Here is a 16,727-nt window from a genome sequence, read left to right on the forward strand (position 1 = left end):
TGCTCCGAAAGCAATGCCTGTTTATTTCCATGGAAGCACGGAGGCGAAGAGCACAACAATGCCAATTGATAGAGCGAATTCTCAGCTACCAAGCACTCTTCTTCAACACAGGCACTCCCATTCGCCGTGCATTTTCACCAGCGATGAACAAGAGCCCATGGGCCACGCTTGTACAAAATCTGCACCAGTGGAGCTGACCCGTGTTACACAGCTGCTGTGATGGCTTCGTTGTTAGGCTGCAGGGGCTTTATGATGTAGATGTCCCTGTTCAGTGTGGGGTGTGGGACCAGATGTCTCCCCTCACTGTGGTCCTGCCCCACACCCTGTGGTCCTGACGACGCCGTGTTCCACCCCACAGATGTGGAAGGCGGTCGTGGGCCACGACGTGTCGGTGAAGGTGGAGGCACAGAGTGATGACTGGGACACCGACCCCGACTTTGTGGTGAGTGCCTGCAGGGGGGTCAGCGTGGAGGGGTGGCATCTTCTGCTTGGCACAGATGTGTTTTTAGTTTTGCATTAGGGGACAGTTTGTAGAACCACGGAATGGTTTGTGTTGAAAGGGACCTTCATAGGATCACATAATGGTTTGGCTTGGAAGGGACCTTCATGCAATCACAAAATGGTTTGGGTTGGATTTGGAAGTGACCTTCATAGAACTACAGAATGGGTTGAGTTGTAGGGGACATTCATAGAATCATAGAATGGTTTGGATTGGAAGGGAACTGCATCGAACTGCAGAATGGTTTGGGTTGGAGGGGACTTCGTAGGATCATGGAATGGTTTGGGTTGGAAGAGACCTTCTTAGAACTGTAGAATGATTTGATTTGCAGACCTTCATAAGATAATGAAACCTTCATAGGTTTGGTTTGGAAGGGACCTTCTTAGAACTATAGAATGATTTGGAGACCTTCGTAGGATTATGGAGTAGTTTGGATTGGAAGGGACCTCTATAAGATCATAGAATGGTTTTGGTTGGAAGGGATCTTCATAGAATCATAGAGTGACTTGGGTTGGAAGAGACCTTCTTAGACCTGTAGAATGGTTTGAGTTAGAGATTTTCATAGGAATGGTTGGGGTTGGGAGGGACCTTCATAGAGCCACAGAATGGTTTGTGTTGGAGGGGACCTTCAAAGGATCATGGAATGGTTTGGGCTGGAAGGGACCTTCAAAGAATCATGGAATGGTTTGTGTTGGAAGGGACCTTCAAAGAATCATGGAATGGTTTGTGTTGGAAGGGACCTTCAAAGGATCATGGAATGGTTTGTGTTGGAGGGGACCTTCAAAGGATCATGGAATGGTTTGGGGTGGAAGGGACCTTCAAAGGATCATGGAATGGTTTGGGGTGGAAGGGACCTTCAAAGGATCATGGAATGGTTTGGGGTGGAAGGGACCTTCAAAGGATCATGGAATGGTTTGGGCTGGAAGGGATGTTCATAGCATCACAGAGTAGCTTGGTGCCACTCTCTGCCATGAGCAGAAACACCCACAACTCCATCAGGCTCTCTGAGCATCCCGTGCAGTTCCTCACCACCCTCAGCGAGCAGACCTCACTCCCTACATCCAACGATTCATCCATAGCGCAGCACCCATCTGCCCACCCCCACCCCTCCCCTCCAGTCCCCGCGGTGCCGTCGGGGCTCTCCGGGCTCCGGGCGGTGCTGACGGGGGCGCTTCGCTCCGCAGAACGACATCTCCGAAAAGGAGCAGCGATGGGGGGCGAAGAGCATCGCGGGCTCCGGGCGGGCCGAGCACATCGAGTGAGTGCGGAGGGAAGGGGAGGGGGCTACGGGGGGGGGGGGGGGGGGAGGCGGGGCTGCAGGACCCCGCAGCGCAGCTACGCTCCCCGCCCCGCAGCATCCATCAGCTGAGGAGCAGAGTGTCGGAGGAGCACGAGGTCATCAAGAAGAAGGAGCTGGAGAGCGGCCCGAAGGCCTCGTACGGCTACGGGGGCAAATTTGGGACGGAGCGGGACCGAATGGACAAGGTAACGGCGTTGAAGGAACCCCTGGGCTCCGTGGAAATGTCCGTTTTCTGTCCCTGTTTTCTGCCTCAGCCCTGAAGGAAGGGCGTTCCAAACACACGTGGCAGCCCATAGGCTGTCTCCAAAACGTGCTTGAACCCATCCATGCAATTTGTCCCTGCTGAGTCCTTGCAGCACTCCCCTCATGGAGCTCTGTGCTGCTAACAGCTCAGTCGGGTGCCTCCGTACTGGCTTTGGAGAAACAGTGAATAACGATCCCACCCCCTCACAGCACAAACTTCTTCCTCAAGGTCAGACAGACTGTGAGGCTCCATTCTGTGCCTGCTGCCCCTCATCCAGGCGCTGGGCACCACCAAACAGAGCCCAGCCCCATCCCGCTGACCCCCGCCAGTCACACGGCTCAGATCTCCTCTCTCCTCTTCTCCAGGCGCGCAGCCCCGGGGCTCTCAGCCCGTCCCCATCAGGAGGTGCTCTGTGCCCCCCCCATCTCTGCACTTTTGCGGGGCTCTTCAAGCGGTTCCCATTCTGCCCTGAGCCTCACGCTGGTTGCAGGGCTGCAGCTGTGCTCCCCCAGCGCAGAGCAGAGGGGAGGAGCAGCTCCGTGCCTTTATATGCAATGCACTCCAGGCTCCCGTTGGCCTTCTGGGACACTGCTGGCTCATAACTGGTCAACAGTTGCTCAAACACTGATCAGTCAGGACCCCCAGGTCACCCCCCGCTCATTCTGGCAGCAGAGCAGAGCAGCCCCCATCCGTCCCATTGCTCCGAGCTCACACCCTTCCTCCTCTCTCCTCAGTGTGCCGTGGGCCACGAGTACGTCGCCGATGTCGGGAAGCATTCCTCACAAACTGATGCGGCTCAGGGCTTCGGGGGGAAGTACGGCGTGCAGCGGGACCGAGCCGACAAGGTGCGCTGGGCAGAGCAGAGAGGGACGCGGCTGGGGCCCGTGCTGCATTGCGATTACTGATGCAGTTTGCAGTGCGCTGACGCGTGCAGGGCTGGGCGTGCTGTGCACCACGCTGCGACGTGCAGCTCAGCTCCTGTGTGCAGGGCGAGAGCCGATAGCTTGCAGCACACGTGGCCGTGAGCTCCGCACCGACGTCTGTGCGCTGTGCCCTGCAGGCAGGGCCGTGTTTGCGTCCCGCCTACCGCTGCTGAGGGAGCTGCAGTGGCTCTTGTTTGCAGCCCAAGTGCTTTCTGTGTGCATGCATGGCATGCTGCCTCCATCCCATGCACGTCAGCTCCTGCTCAGGAGTGTGTCATGCACCCCTGGGCATGGCCATGCATCCTTGGGTACAGTCATGTGTCCCCAGGGCTGCTGGTCCCCGTCTCTGTGTTGCTTTCTATGTGCATGCATGGCATGCTGCCTCCATCCCATGCACGTCAGCTCCTGCTCAGGTGCTTTCTATATGCATGCATGGCATGCTGCCTCCATCCCTGGGGTCAGACCCCACTGCTGGTGGGACTCAACACCCAGCACATCTCCATTCCTCCCTTTGTTTTCCAGTCAGCGCTGGGGTTTGAATACAAGGGTGAAGTGGAGAAGCATTCATCCCAGAAAGGCAAGTCCATGGCACACTCAGGCCTCGGTACTCTGCAGTGCCCTCCTGCTCCCAGCACCCCATGCTGGCTGCTGCTCACAGCTCTGTTATCCCAATTCTGCCACTCGGTGCAGATCCCCATTCCCAATAGCTCACCCTGCTGCCCTGTCCTGTCCTGCTCTGTCCATCCCTATCACTGCTCTCTTTTGCTTTGCTGGAAACTCCTGGCTGAGCAGAGAGGACCCCCCAGCCCCAAACTGCTGATGGGTGAGCGGTGCTCCCTCCTGATCCTCTAAAAGTCCCTCTGAGGAGCTGCTCTGTGCAGAACGCAGCACTGAGGGATATGAGAAGTGATTACACACACACACAAATATATATATATATATAAGGAAAAAGCACAGCAATGGATATGGCAACAAAAGGCTCCACTGCACCCAAACCTGTGCAGAACTCTGCAAACTTAGAGGTGTGCAGAGGAGCAGCTGCATTCAGAGGGAATGCTGCAAGATCTGAAGCCAAAGGTGGAATATTCTGCAGCCAAGAGAAGGTCAGAGGGCAAAACCCCTCATTGTGCTTCAGGCCAATGTGAGAAGAGCATCACTGCAGGGGAAAAAAGCTTGGTGCTGTGTTCTTTTCGGAGGAAACTGCAAAAGAGTGAAGAAGTTTTGAGGCATTTGTAGTTGGTATAAAGAGCCAGAGGCAGTCGTGACACCACAGCACGTTCTGCATAGGAAGTCAGTTGTAGACGTGGGACTTCAGGCTGTGTGGAAGCACAGAAATACCTTGGAGCAAAACAAAGATGTAAGAGGTAAGGAAAGAAGTTGCAGCAGACGCCCACATCCCTGCAGTGTTTGGTCCTAGTGATGATGTCCCTGTGCTGGAGCCTTTAGTGCTGAGGTAACAGCTGGAAAAGCTCCATCTGCTGGAAGCAGCACCTGGGGTGTTTGTTTTGTGATGCACTCCCCCTCTTCAAGTGGGATATGGTGATGGGGGGCTGTGAAGGGATCCCTATGGAGCCGGTGGGCAGGACAGGGGCTGAGATTTTGGAGGATGGTGGCCTCCAAAAGGGAGGATGATGCTTGGAGGATAAATGAGCAGAGATACAGCGGTCACTGTGGGATGCTTTGCAGGGAATGTAGGAAGCAGAGGAGTAAGGAGGATGGGCTGTGCCTCCATCCCAATGAGACAGAAGTGGAGGGACCACGTCTCCAGAAATGTATTTGTTCAGCTTTTGCCGAGCTCCCACGGTTGGTGGTTTCCATGTGGGAGCTGAGGTTCCACGGTGGCAAATGTCAGCCGTCCATAAATGTTTGCCATATGTTTTGTGATCCCAAGGCCTCACTCCATGCCAAGTCCCCACTGCCCGTTGCTGCAGTCAGACACGTTGTCTGTACCCCCATTACCCCAGACCTTCATCTCAGCGGCCCCTGGGATGCTCCCAGCCTCCAACCCTGCTCTGTTGTCCTCCCTCCCCACTGCCGTTCCCTCCTACATCTCCGCTGTCGTTCCCAATCCCTGCTGCCATTCCCCCACCCCTGCTGCTCTCCCCCTCCCCGCAGCCCCCCAGCACCTCACTGCACCCCCCCTCAGATTACTCCAAGGGTTTCGGTGGCCGTTACGGTGTGGAGAGGGACAAAGTGGACAAAGCAGCAGTGGGGTTTGACTACAAGAGCCAGGCGGAGAAGCACGACTCACAGAAAGGTGATCACCCCTTCCTAAGTCCAGAGCAGCCTATAGAGTTCTATAGGGGCACTACAGTCAGCACTGCAGCCCCACGCTCACCATGCTGATGCTTTTCCCCTCCTCTCTGTCCTCTGTTCCCCTCTGTGCTGTGATTGGGATCCCCGTGGCTGAAGATTATTCGGTGGGCTTCGGTGGGAAGTTTGGAGTCCAGAGGGATCGTCAGGACAAGAGTGCTCTGGGCTGGGACCACCAGGAGGAGGTGCAGCCCCACGCCTCCCAGACAGGTACAGATGGGCTTGGAGCTGACTGTTCACACTGCCAAAACCCAAATGCAGCACACTGTGGATGTGTGGGCAGCTGGGGGGCACTGTGAGCTCCAAAGCAAAGGGTGAACTTGGCCATAGCAGGGCTTGGAGTGTGGCAGAGCAGATTGATGGGGGACGTGGATACACATCCCTGGGTTGGGCTCTCTGTGCCTGTTGTAGTTTCCATGGAAATAAATAGGAGGCATTACTTTCAGAGTGACCTATGTAACATTCTAAAATATAAATTGGTTTCTGATTCTCCATACAGACTATGCCAGGGGGTTTGGAGGCCGCTATGGGGTCCAGAAGGACAGGGTGGATAAGGTGAGTCTCTGATCAGTGCTCTTAGATTCACTGAGCTGTAGGTTGGGAAAGAGCTCTGAGATCTCCAGCCCCAACCCATCCCACCCATCCCACTGCCCACATCCCCCAGTGCCACATCCCTGTGCTCACCAAACACCCCCAGGGATGGGGGCTCCCCGCTGCCCTGGGCAGCTGTGCAGTGCTGACGGCTCTTTGCAGCACAGGTTGTTCCCAATTCCAACCCTCCCCATTGCACCCTGAGCCCATCCCCTCCCGTCCCATCCTGGGAGCAGGAGCCGACCACCCCCTTCCTCTTGCAGAGTGCTGCTGGCTTTGACGAGATGGAAGGTCCAACGTCCAGATATGAGAAAACACGACCAGTGGAGGCAGGTGAGAGAAGCATGTACCCACCCAGGGCTCGCTGGGTGCTGTCTCCCCCAGTGGCAGCGCATCACAGGCCCTGGGCAGTGCTGAGGGGTGAGGAGGGCGGCTGCAAGGAGGTTCCTCCAGCTGCACGGAGAGACGGGTTTCTCCTGGTGCTTGGGGCAGAGAAAGGAGCCATTGGGCAGCCTGCATCAGCTCTATCCTCCATGCATCAGCTCTATCCTCCATGCATCAGCTCTATCCTCCATGCATCAGCTCTATCCTCCATGCATCAGCTCTATCCTCCATGCACCAGCTCTATCCTCCATGCATCAGCTCTATCCTCCATGCATCAGCTCTATCCTCCATGCATCAGCTCTATCCTCCATACATCAGCTCTATCCTCCATGCATCAGCTCTATCCTCCATGCATCAGCACTATCCTCCATGCATCAGCTCTATCCTCCATGCATCAGCTCTATCCTCCATGCACCAGCTCTATCCTCCATACATCAGCTCTATCCTCCATGCACCAGCTCTATCCTCCATACATCAGCTCTATCCTCCATACATCAGCTTCCGGCGGTGCCAGCAGCCTGCGGTCACGGTTTGAGAACATGGCTAAGTTGGCAGATGAGGAGAGCAGGAGGCAGGTGGAAGAGGAGCGGGCCAGGCGGCAACGGGAGGGCCAGGCGGCACGGAGAAAGGTGAGCCATGGCCATCACCTCCCTGTGGACATCACCTCCCTGTGGACAGCACCTCCCCATGGCCATCACCTCCCCATGGCCATCACCTCCCCATGGACATCACCTCCCCATGGACATCACCTCCCCATGGCCATCACCTCCCCGTGGCCATCACCTCCCCATGGCCATCACCTCCCCATGGCCATCACCTCCCCGTGGCCATCACCTCCCCATGGCCATCACCTCCCTGTGGACATTACCACCATCTCTCCAGGGCCACAATCTCCCTATGGCCACAGTCTCCTCATGGCCACCATCTCCCCGCTGTGACTACCAGCTCTCCATGGCCATCACCTCCCTGTGGCCATCACCATCATCTTCCCAGGGCCACCATGTCCCTTTGGCCATCACCTCTTCATGGCCCCATCACCATCACCATCACCAAGTCCCCATCACCATCACTTCCCTGTGTCCCCAGGACCAGCAGAGTAGACTGTTCTGCAGACCTGCTGGTGTCCATCTGTTAGTTTGTGGCAGCTGGAGCAGATTTCAGTGGGAAGAGGATTGTCTGAGCGTTGCTCTCTTATGGGGATGGGGATGGATGTGGTTGAAAGGGACTGAAGGGCTCTGCCAACTTTCCTCCAGCAGGAAATCCCACAAAGAGAGACGGACCGCACAGAGCCACCTCCTGCCCCTGTGCCTGCGAGGGTCCCTGTGAGAGCTGAGCAGGAGCCCATGCCACAAGGAGAGCAGGTGCTGAGAGAGGGGATGGAGACGCTGTGCCCCACAGCCCTGCAGGGAGACCAGGAGGAAACACTGTGGTGGTGGTGGGACATGGCTGCACAGCACCTTGAGCCACAGAGGGTGGTCTGGGGGGGTTGGTCATTGCTATATGGCACGCTGTATGGTATGAGAAAGACTTGGAGCCATGAGAGTCTGTCCTGAGCTGGCTGCTGAGCTCTGGGTGTGGATGATGCTCTGCTGGTGCTGCGGTGGCTCTGTGGATGCGGGCGCCCTTGGTTGGGTGCTGTGCAATGAGGAGCTGCCTGCAATGGGTGCTTTGCAGGTAACTTTCCTGTTGTTTTCTCACTCCGTGGCAGGAGGCAAAAGGAGAGGAGGAGGAGGAGACAGCACCTGCGTTGCCCCCAAGGCAAGCAGATCTGAACCAGGAGGAGGAGGAGGAGCCCATCTACAGCGAGACTTTTGATGGTGGGGACTACGAGGAGCTGCTGGAGTGCTCCGACTACTGCGACAGCGTCAGTGCAGGCGCTGACTACGAGGAGCTGCCGGCACCCGCGGCAAAGCCGAGTGCCACCCCCAGCCTGAGAGAGGAGGATGAAGGGGAGGACTATGACGAGGTCATTCCCGAGGAGCCCAGCCAGAGCCAGCCCTGCGGGGGTGAGCGTGGGGAAAACAGCCTCGGAGAGTGTCTGGGTGGATGGACAAACCGAGGGGGGTTTGGTGTCCTGAAGTCCTGTGGTTCAGGTTAGCAGTCCGTGTTGGTCGGGACCTGGCTGCATCCCAGCCCCTCGCCCTTGCTCCAAGGCACAAATCAGCAGCGTGGGGTGCAGGGTTGGGCAGCGGGTGTCCGCTGAAGGCGAGGGCAGGAGGGCTGCACCTGATGCGTTGTTTCCTTTGAGGGACCCCCGGTGGGGCTGCAGGGCTGGCTCTGATCCTTCACAGCTCACGGTGCTCGGAGACCTGAGCTGCTGGTGCCTCCTGGCTGCCAGGGGAGCAGGGAGTATGTGAGCAAATTGCACGAGAGGCTGCTGCTGTTTCCATTGCCACTTTGCATGGCGAAAAGGAGGAGCTGCGGTTCTATCCAGGCTTTGTCTGAAGGAGGATCACCAAGCACCAGGACTGCTGCTCCCTCCTCCTAGCCATGGAAGCAATGCGTGCTGTGCGCTGAGCCGCGGTGCACCGCTCTGTGCCAACAGGGGACGGATGTGGCTCACAGCAGGACAGACAGATGGGCACCAAACGGACCTCCGTGGCTGCCTTCAGCCTCCCTCTCATCTACCTGTCTGTCTTCTGCAGGGGGAACGGACAGCATTTATGAGGTGGAGAGTCCTGGGATCTGTGCAGTGGCCCTCTACGATTACCAAGGAGGTGAGTCTGCCATCCAGCGGTGTGGAAGGCGGTCACCCTGGCCCTGGGAGCTCGGCAGGGGATGGGAGGTGGTGGCTCACAGCAGCTGTGGTGGAAGGGGTTGGGCTCAGCTGGTTACGTGTCTTCCTTGTGGGAAGTAAAAGGAGAGCTTGCTTTGGAACCTCTGCTTCATCGTTCACCTGTGAGGTTTCTCTCCTTGCTCCACTCTGTGCTGATTGCAGGGTTGGGGGTTGGGTGGGATGAGCTCTGTGACCTGTCAGCCTGCATGGGGAGAAGGAGGGGAGGGATGTAAACCAGTCCATCCCAGCACGGCCACCATCTGCTCTGATCAATCCCTGCAGACGGAGATGATGAGATTTCCTTTGATCCCGATGACACCATCACACACATCGAGATGGTGGACGAAGGCTGGTGGAGAGGGCAGTGCCACGGCAAAGTGGGGCTCTTCCCAGCAAACTACGTGAAGCTCCTGCAGTGAGGCCGTGCTCCATCTGCCTCCTCCTGAACCTTCACCCCTCTCTGCTTCAGCCCTTTATGCATTATTAGCTTGATTTGACTCTGCTTGGCCTGGCTGCATGCAAGGAATAGCAGCGAACAAACCAGCCGTGTGGGAGGAAATGCCCAGGATGTATTCTGACTCCCATCCCACTGAGAAAGGTGGGATGGTCCCAGAACTTAGAGGTGTGATGTGCGATGCCTTTTCTGTCTGGGTCATCCCATGCATCAGCCACAGTGCGTGCAGGAGAGCTGTGTCCATTTCTGTCCCAGCAGGGAGCAGTGGCCACAGGGATGTGGCACTTGGGGACGTGGGCAGCGCGATGGGCTGGGGCTGGATTGGGGTTGCACTGGGGATCTCAGAGGTCTTTTCCAACCTCAGTGGTTTTGTGGTTCTACCCATAGGGCTCAGTCCAGCAGTGAAGTCAGCCCACCCATTCCCACTGCAGAAATAGTTACCTGCAGCTAATTAGCTCACCTGTCAGTAGGAATTAATGAGGAAAGGAGCAAATTGTGCACGCTGGGTGGAGTTCCCTTACCTGATGTGTTCCCATTGCTGGTGCTGTTGGCCAAACCCTGCTTCCCTGGCGTGAGTTGGTTGCATCACTTTGAAGTCTACCAAACTTTTAGCAGCCTGGTTTGAGCAGCAAACGGCAGCAGCATCTGTCTGTGCTGCACTGTGCTCCCCCTAGAACTCAAGCAATAAACTCTTCTGTTCTGACCTGCTCATGGCCATGACCCCTTACTTTGTGACGGCACACAGCGCACAGCCGAGAGGGATTTGTTTCTGCAGATAGGAGGAAAAAGCAGAGCGTGTTGGCAGCGGGACCAGACATTTTAAGATTTGCAATGCTTTAAAGCAACACTGAGCAACAATCCAATGCAAACCATGCCCTCCCCTAAAGCAGCGTGCTCTGGGCTGGGTGCTCACTACTGCTGCTGCAGGAAATGGTTGTTGGTGTGCAAGTAGTGTGCAAGTCAGTGCCAGCACCACCCCTGGGACCAAAGCTCCTGCAAGGAGCTCTGGGAGCTCATCCCAGTGCAGTCCCAACCTCCAGCAGCAGGCTGGCACCTGAAAGCTGACATCTCCCACCACCCACAGCCACACCACTGCTCCACCAAGTTGGGATTTACTGCTGCAAAGCAAAGTGCAGAGCTTTGGTGGCAGCCTGCAGAAGCCCAGTGGTGCCAAAGGCCGTATGGGAGTGGGCTGCGCCAGTGGAACTTCTGCAGGGGCTGAGTTCTGTGCTCTGTGCTGGTGCCGTGTCCGTGGCTCGGTGCTCTGGTCAGCCTCAGGCACTGCTCCCAGCCCTGCTGAGTGCAGCCCATGCCTGCTACAGGAAATTGCCAATTACAGCATCCTCTGGTAACAGTGCTACTGCAGAGGGTCCTGTGCTGAGCTCAGCGTGCAGTCACAGAATCAGATAGGTTTGGGTTGGAAGGGATCTGTCAGACGGCCTCCTTCCAACCTGCTGCTGTAGGCAGGGACGCCTCCCACCAGCCCAGGTTGCTCACAGCCCATCCAGCCTGGCCTTGAATGGCCCTGGGTCATCCACAGCCTCTCTGGGCAACCTGTGCCAGTGCCTCACTTGCCCTCACAGTTAAGAATTTCTTCCTAAGATCTACACTAAATCTCCCCTCTTCCAGTTTAAAGCCATTTCCCCTCATCCTGTCCCTCCCCAGCTTTCCTGTAGGATCCTTCAGGTCCTGGCAGGCCGCTATAAGATCCCCCCAGTGCCTTCTTTTCTCAGGCTGAATATCCCCAGTTCTCTGGGCCTGTCCCCATAGGAGATGTGCTCCAGCCCTCTGATCATCTTCGTGGCCCTCCTCTGGTGCCTTCCAACACAAACCATTCTGTGATATTATGAATAGTGACTTCATATCCTATAGATTTCAGCTAACACTACCTGGACACAACCCAGGACCTGTGGCCTGGATCCCAGCTTGATTCTGCCATTCTCTCACTGGTGATGTGCGAAGGGTCAGACGTGTGATGTGATGACAGTGTGCTATGAGCACAGATAACTGGTAGGAAGACAGAGAAAGGATGAAGGATTAGCTTTTACAGGTGTGCTTGTATAAGTCGACATGGAGACAGCTGATTTTTAGTTTAGAAAATGCTTATTACGAAGTCTGTTGTGAAGTCCTTTAATGGAACAACCCGTGTTTTTTGGAGAATGGAACCATAAGAAGCGGAGTGCGAGACACGATGACCTGGAGATAAACTTCCAAAACTGAACTGAGAAGTGAGACTAAGAAAGCAGATTGTGCTGATGAAGTCATTTGTTTGGGACTCGGTAGAGGACATGAAGGACTCTATGGAAACTTTAGTAAAGTCATGGAATCACAGAACCATAGAATGGCCTGGGTTGAAAAGGACCACAATGCTCCTCCAGTTCCAAGCCCCTGCTGTGTGCAGCTCACCAACCAGCAGCCCAGGCTGCCCAGAGCCACATCCAGCCTGGCCTCCAATGCCTGCAGGGATGGGGCATCCACAGCCTCCTACATAATCAGAAGAGTAATGCTGTGTAAGCGATCACAAAGCACAGATAGGTTGACATTCACTGCGCTGGTGACCCAACTTTGAATAAACCAGAGAACTCAGTCTGCTGGAATTCCTCCCTTTTACACCCTGGAGGTGCCCGAGGCTGTGCATGGGGCCACTGGGCAGCCCGAGCTGGTGGGGGGCACCCAGCCCACAGCAGGGGTGGAACGGGAGAGTCTTTAAGGTCTCCTCCAACCTCAGCCATTCTACGGCCCCCCGATTCCCCCTCCCTGTGGACGCAGCCCCACATCAGCCCCGCAGCCCCGGGAGCCGCACCGCCAGCGCAGGACCCTCCTGAGGGCCGCCCGCACCTCCTGGTTGCGGAGGCTGTAGATGAGGGGGTTCAGCGCGGGGGTGACGATGCAGAACAACGCTGACACCACGGCGCCGGCCAGCGGCGAGCCGTCGGTGCCGAGCCGGTTGTAGTTGAGGTTGGCCGTCACGAAGTAGAGCGTGACCACCAGCAGGTGGGCAGAGCAGGTGGAGAAAGCCTTGCGTCGGCCAGCGGCTGCTGGCACGGCCAACACGGCCACCAGGATGCGCAGGTAGGAGCCGAGCACCAGCAGGAAGGGGCCGAAGCCCACGAAGATGCTGGCGGCGTGCAGAGCCGCCTCGCTGGGCCGCGTGTTGCCGCAGGCGGCCCTGAGCAGCGGGGGGACGTCGCAGAAGAGGTGCTGCAGGTGAACGGCTCTGCAGAAGGACAGCCGGGAGGCCAGCAGCGTGTGCACCGCCGAGTCCAGCGCTCCCCACAGCCAGCAGCCCGCAGCCATGGCCCGGCACGCAGCCCTCGGCATGGTGTGTGCGTAGTGCAGGGGGTGCACGATGGCTGCGTAGCGGTCGTAAGCCATGACGGCCAGCAATGCGCACTCGGCACCCGCGCAGCTCATCAGGAAGAAGGTCTGAGCCAAGCAGCCGCGGTAGGAGATGGCGGCCCGCGGGAGAAGGCTGTTGGCCAGGACCTTGGGCACCGTCGCTGTGGAGTAGCAGATGTCCAACCAGGAGAGGTGGCTGAGGAAGAAATACATGGGGTTGTGGAGATGGGGGTCCAGGAGCACGAGGGCGAGTATTGCAGAGTTCCCCAGCAGCGTGACCAGGTATGTGGCCAGGAAAAGGAGGAAGAGGAAGGGCCGGCCATGGGAAAAGCCCAGCAGAAGGATCTCTGTCACCTGAGTCTGGTTCCCCCTGGCCATGGGGCAGCTGCGTTGGTCTGCAGGCGGAAAAGAGCAGCAGGAAGAGGTGGAGAGGGTAAAAAAACGACTACAGAGTATGGGTTTAACTGCTCGGATGGCTGTGGTCCTATCTCTGCAGTGACTGAAGGCTTCCCATGCCAATACTTTGCAGACAGTGGGATTTCACCGTCCAGGAAGATGCTGTTTGGTGCTGGCAATCTGACTGCAGGAGTCACACCAAGGAAACCGTGGCCAGTTTGCATCCAGGCTAACTCACACATCCTGGGTCCTCCTGCCCATCAAACCCGCTGTCTCAAACACCCAGCACATCTCTTTTCTTCCCATTTGCACTCCTGCTCCCTTCCCTGCTTCCTGCACAACACCACATCCTTCTCCAGATGCTACGGCCACAAGGCCTGCTCTCTGCCAGCTGCCAGGGATGTGCCATCACTTTGCACCAGCTAAAAGGGATTATTATTACTCTTTTTTCCATCCTGTCTCTTCCTCTGCCTTTTTGGAGTGCTTTGCTTAGCAATAACCAGTACCAGAACACCCCAGGTTCCAGCTGAGGGAGGCTCACCACGCTATGTTTGTAGAGCCACAACCAAATGGAGCTGTCAGGGTCTCTGCTGGCCTGGGACTCCTGACTTTCTTCCATACATCTGATTTCTGCCACCCTGACCCAAGGGTTTTGCTGATTGCTCTGTGGAGCTGTGCTGACCCTGTCCATACGAAAGGCTAAGAGACCTGGGGCTGTTCAGCCTGAGGAAAAGGAGGCTGAGAGGGGATCTGATCAATGTTCACAAACCTCTAAAGGGAGGTGGAGGCACAGAGATGGGGCCAGGCTCCTCTCAGTGCTGAGCAACCAGAGGACGAGGAGCAACAAACTGGAACATAGGGAATTCTGTGCTAAGATGCAGAAGAACTGCTTTCCATCGGGGTGACGGAGCAGTGGCACAGGCTGTGCAGAGAGGTGGTGGAGTCTCCTGTGAGGACATCCACCTCTGAGACCATTACAGGGAACTGCTTTAGCAGAGGTTGGGCTCAGTGATCTCCTGAGGTCCCTCCCAACCCCTGTGGTTCCGTGATTCCATTTTCCCGTGGTATTTCAGCAGCAGCAGAAGGGAACCATGAGTTCCTCTGCAGGAGGGAGGGATGGAGAGCTGCCTGTGAGGCTCTCCCTGTGCATTGGGTGTGGAGGCACAAGGATGCTGTGCAATCACAGGAAGACAGACCCTAATTTCTCCGCTGCGCTCTGGAGTGATGTAGCAGTCAGTGACATTTAAACCCTTCACCCCCAAACACCCTTTGTACAGGGGAGGGGAAACGTGGTCGGAAAATCTCCCCTTTCCCCCACCAAGGAAGGTGCCTCACTTCACCTTGGTCCCCCTCCCGTCGCCCCAGTGTTTTGGGGTGCGTTGTGCCACCCTCTGTTCTGCAGGAGGCCAGGCACGCTGTGCTCCCACCCCAGACACCAGATGCTCCTGCAGGAAGATGCAGCTCTCCCCTTGAATTTCTACCAGCCCATTTGCACCCCAGGTGAGCACAGCAGAGCCTGGAACGTGGGAGAGGGATCCTGAGCCCTTGGTGCGCTCTGTCCCTGCCTGATGGTTGGACTGGGGGGAGCTGGCAGCACCACAGGAGGAATTTCTCCCAATGAGGACTGGGTGGTTTTGCTGGAGGCAGCACCAGCTCCCACAGCCTGTACAAATGCCTCGACCACCCTGAGCCCTGGGTGCCAGCACAGGCATGGTCCCTATGCAGTATGCAGGGGGGGGACCCTGAGAGGCCTCCATCATGCCCTATGAGCCTCCTACTGCAAGCAGGGCTCTGCCCTCCTTACCTCCGTGTCCAGCAACAAACCTGCAGTGCTGGGTGAGAGGAAAAAGCTGCCCCTGCCCCCACGTGCTGCCCAATGTGTCTTACCTGCACCAGGAGGAGCCACCTGCACCTGTGAGCAGAGGAGCAGCTTTTAACCCTGGGAGGTCCTGAGGGAGAGGCTGGCAGAGGCAGCACTGCTGCACGGCAAAAGCACAGAGCAGAGATGATTTCCCCCCAGTCAGTCCACACAAGTGGGACCTGAGCCTGCCAAACAGAACCCTCCTGGCGCAGTACCCCCTATGATTCCCTTCTCTGGTCCAGCCCAGTCTGAGCTCTCTAGCCCTGTCCTTCCATCCCAGCCCTCAGCAACTCTTGTGCACCTGGGCTGCAGCTCAGGTCACCACGCACTGAGTACCCCATGCCATGGGGAAGGGCCGGATGGGAGGGTTGGGAGCTGATTGAGCTCATTAACTGATAAGCACAGGTACTACGATCAGCCTCCACCAAGAAGTGAAGAACCTGCAGCCCTTTCGTCCTCCTTCATCACACCGTGAGGGGTCACAGCAGATGGTGCAGCAGGGGGGCAGCAATGCACACACCTGCAGCACAACCCTATGGCACAGGTTGGGCTGGGTTAAAGCACAGGTTGTGTTGGGTTAAAGCACTGGTTGGGCTGGGATAAAGCACTGGTTGTGTTAAAGCACTGGTTGGGCTGGGATAAAGCATTGGTTGTGTTAAAGCACTGGTTGGGCTGGGTTAAAGCACTGGTTGGGCTGGGATAAAGCACTGGTTGTGTTAAAGCACTGGTTGGGCTGGGATAAAGCACTGGTTGTGTTAAAGCACTGGTTGGGCTGGGTTAAAGCACTGGTTGGGCTGGGATAAAGCACTGGTTGTGTTAAAGCACTGGTTGGGCTGGGTTGAGGCGTGGAACAGAGCTCTGTGGCTCTGAGGACTCAGCACTTCTGGACTCTTTAGTGGATGCAGAGCTCTTAATGTCTCCACTTGCAAGCACCGTGCTTTCCAAACCCAAAGGTACTGTTGTAAAACTGTGGTCTTCTCCAAGTCACGATTCCCTGTTTGTTTCGACAGGTGGAAATTAGATTGGATCTTGGGAACAATTTCTTCTCCAAAGAGCAGTCAGCACTGGCACAGCCACAGATTTCCTGAGCCTTCATCTCGTGATATTCAGAGAGAATCATAGAATCATTCAGGTTGGAAAAACCCACTAAGATCACCACAGGTGACTCTGGTTCTTTCTTACATCCATTAGAAGGAAAAATCTTGAAGCCTCTTGGCTGCATTTTGCCTGCTGCCTCTCCTACTCCTCTGTGCCCTGTTGTGAAGGGTCCGGCCTTGGTTTTGAGATAGCCTCCCCATGGGTACATGGATACTTGTGGCTCCCCCAAGCCACCACTCCATCAGGCTGAACAAGCTCAGCTCTCTCAGCCCCTGCCCATGGGAGCTCACCTCCAGTTCGACGACGTGCCTCCTGTTCTGGGGAGCCCAGCACTGCATCCAGTATCTGGATGTGGTCTCAGGGGCACAGAATGCTTACCTCATTCTGCTGCCTTTGATTCACACAACCCCAGGATGCCCAGGGCCACCAGGGCATGCTGCTGCCCCATGCCCAGTTTGCTGTCACTGCTCCCCCCTCCAGACCTGGCATCGTTCTCATTGAATTTCACAGGGTTCCCCTTGGTCCTCTCCTCCAGCCTGTCCAGGTCCC

At 56.5% G+C, this 16,727-nt stretch overlaps 2 protein-coding genes across 4 annotated transcripts; one reads left to right on the forward strand and one right to left on the reverse strand.

Annotated features, from left to right (window-relative positions):
• Positions 1-327: 327 nt before the first annotated feature.
• HCLS1 (hematopoietic cell-specific Lyn substrate 1) lies at positions 328-10,187 on the forward strand. 3 transcript variants are annotated; one of them, XM_052705392.1, is made up of 14 exons: positions 328-442; positions 1,684-1,757; positions 1,855-1,984; positions 2,778-2,888; positions 3,489-3,543; positions 5,113-5,223; positions 5,379-5,489; positions 5,779-5,834; positions 6,134-6,203; positions 6,753-6,883; positions 7,508-7,615; positions 7,963-8,347; positions 8,900-8,971; positions 9,313-10,187. In XM_052705392.1, exons 1-14 carry the CDS (start codon positions 359-361, stop codon positions 9,447-9,449), a joined length of 1,635 nt encoding a protein of 544 aa, XP_052561352.1. In that variant the 5' UTR covers positions 328-358; the 3' UTR covers positions 9,450-10,187. The 3 variants fall into 3 exon arrangements, with proteins under 3 accessions (XP_052561352.1, XP_052561353.1, XP_052561354.1); XM_052705393.1 differs by having other exon boundaries at positions 7,511-7,615; XM_052705394.1 differs by having other exon boundaries at positions 329-442; positions 7,963-8,260.
• A 1,417-nt stretch (positions 10,188-11,604) lies between these two features.
• On the reverse strand, positions 11,605-15,585 carry LOC128091958 (olfactory receptor 2A12-like). Its single transcript, XM_052705399.1, has one exon. It carries the CDS (start codon positions 13,199-13,201, stop codon positions 12,218-12,220), a length of 984 nt encoding a protein of 327 aa, XP_052561359.1. The 5' UTR covers positions 13,202-15,585; the 3' UTR covers positions 11,605-12,217.
• Between the last annotated feature and the right edge of the window lie 1,142 nt (positions 15,586-16,727).

Source organism: Tympanuchus pallidicinctus, unplaced genomic scaffold, assembly GCF_026119805.1.
Source record: "Tympanuchus pallidicinctus isolate F22 unplaced genomic scaffold, pur_lepc_1.0 scaffold57, whole genome shotgun sequence".
Classification (NCBI taxonomy): domain Eukaryota; kingdom Metazoa; phylum Chordata; class Aves; order Galliformes; family Phasianidae; genus Tympanuchus; species Tympanuchus pallidicinctus.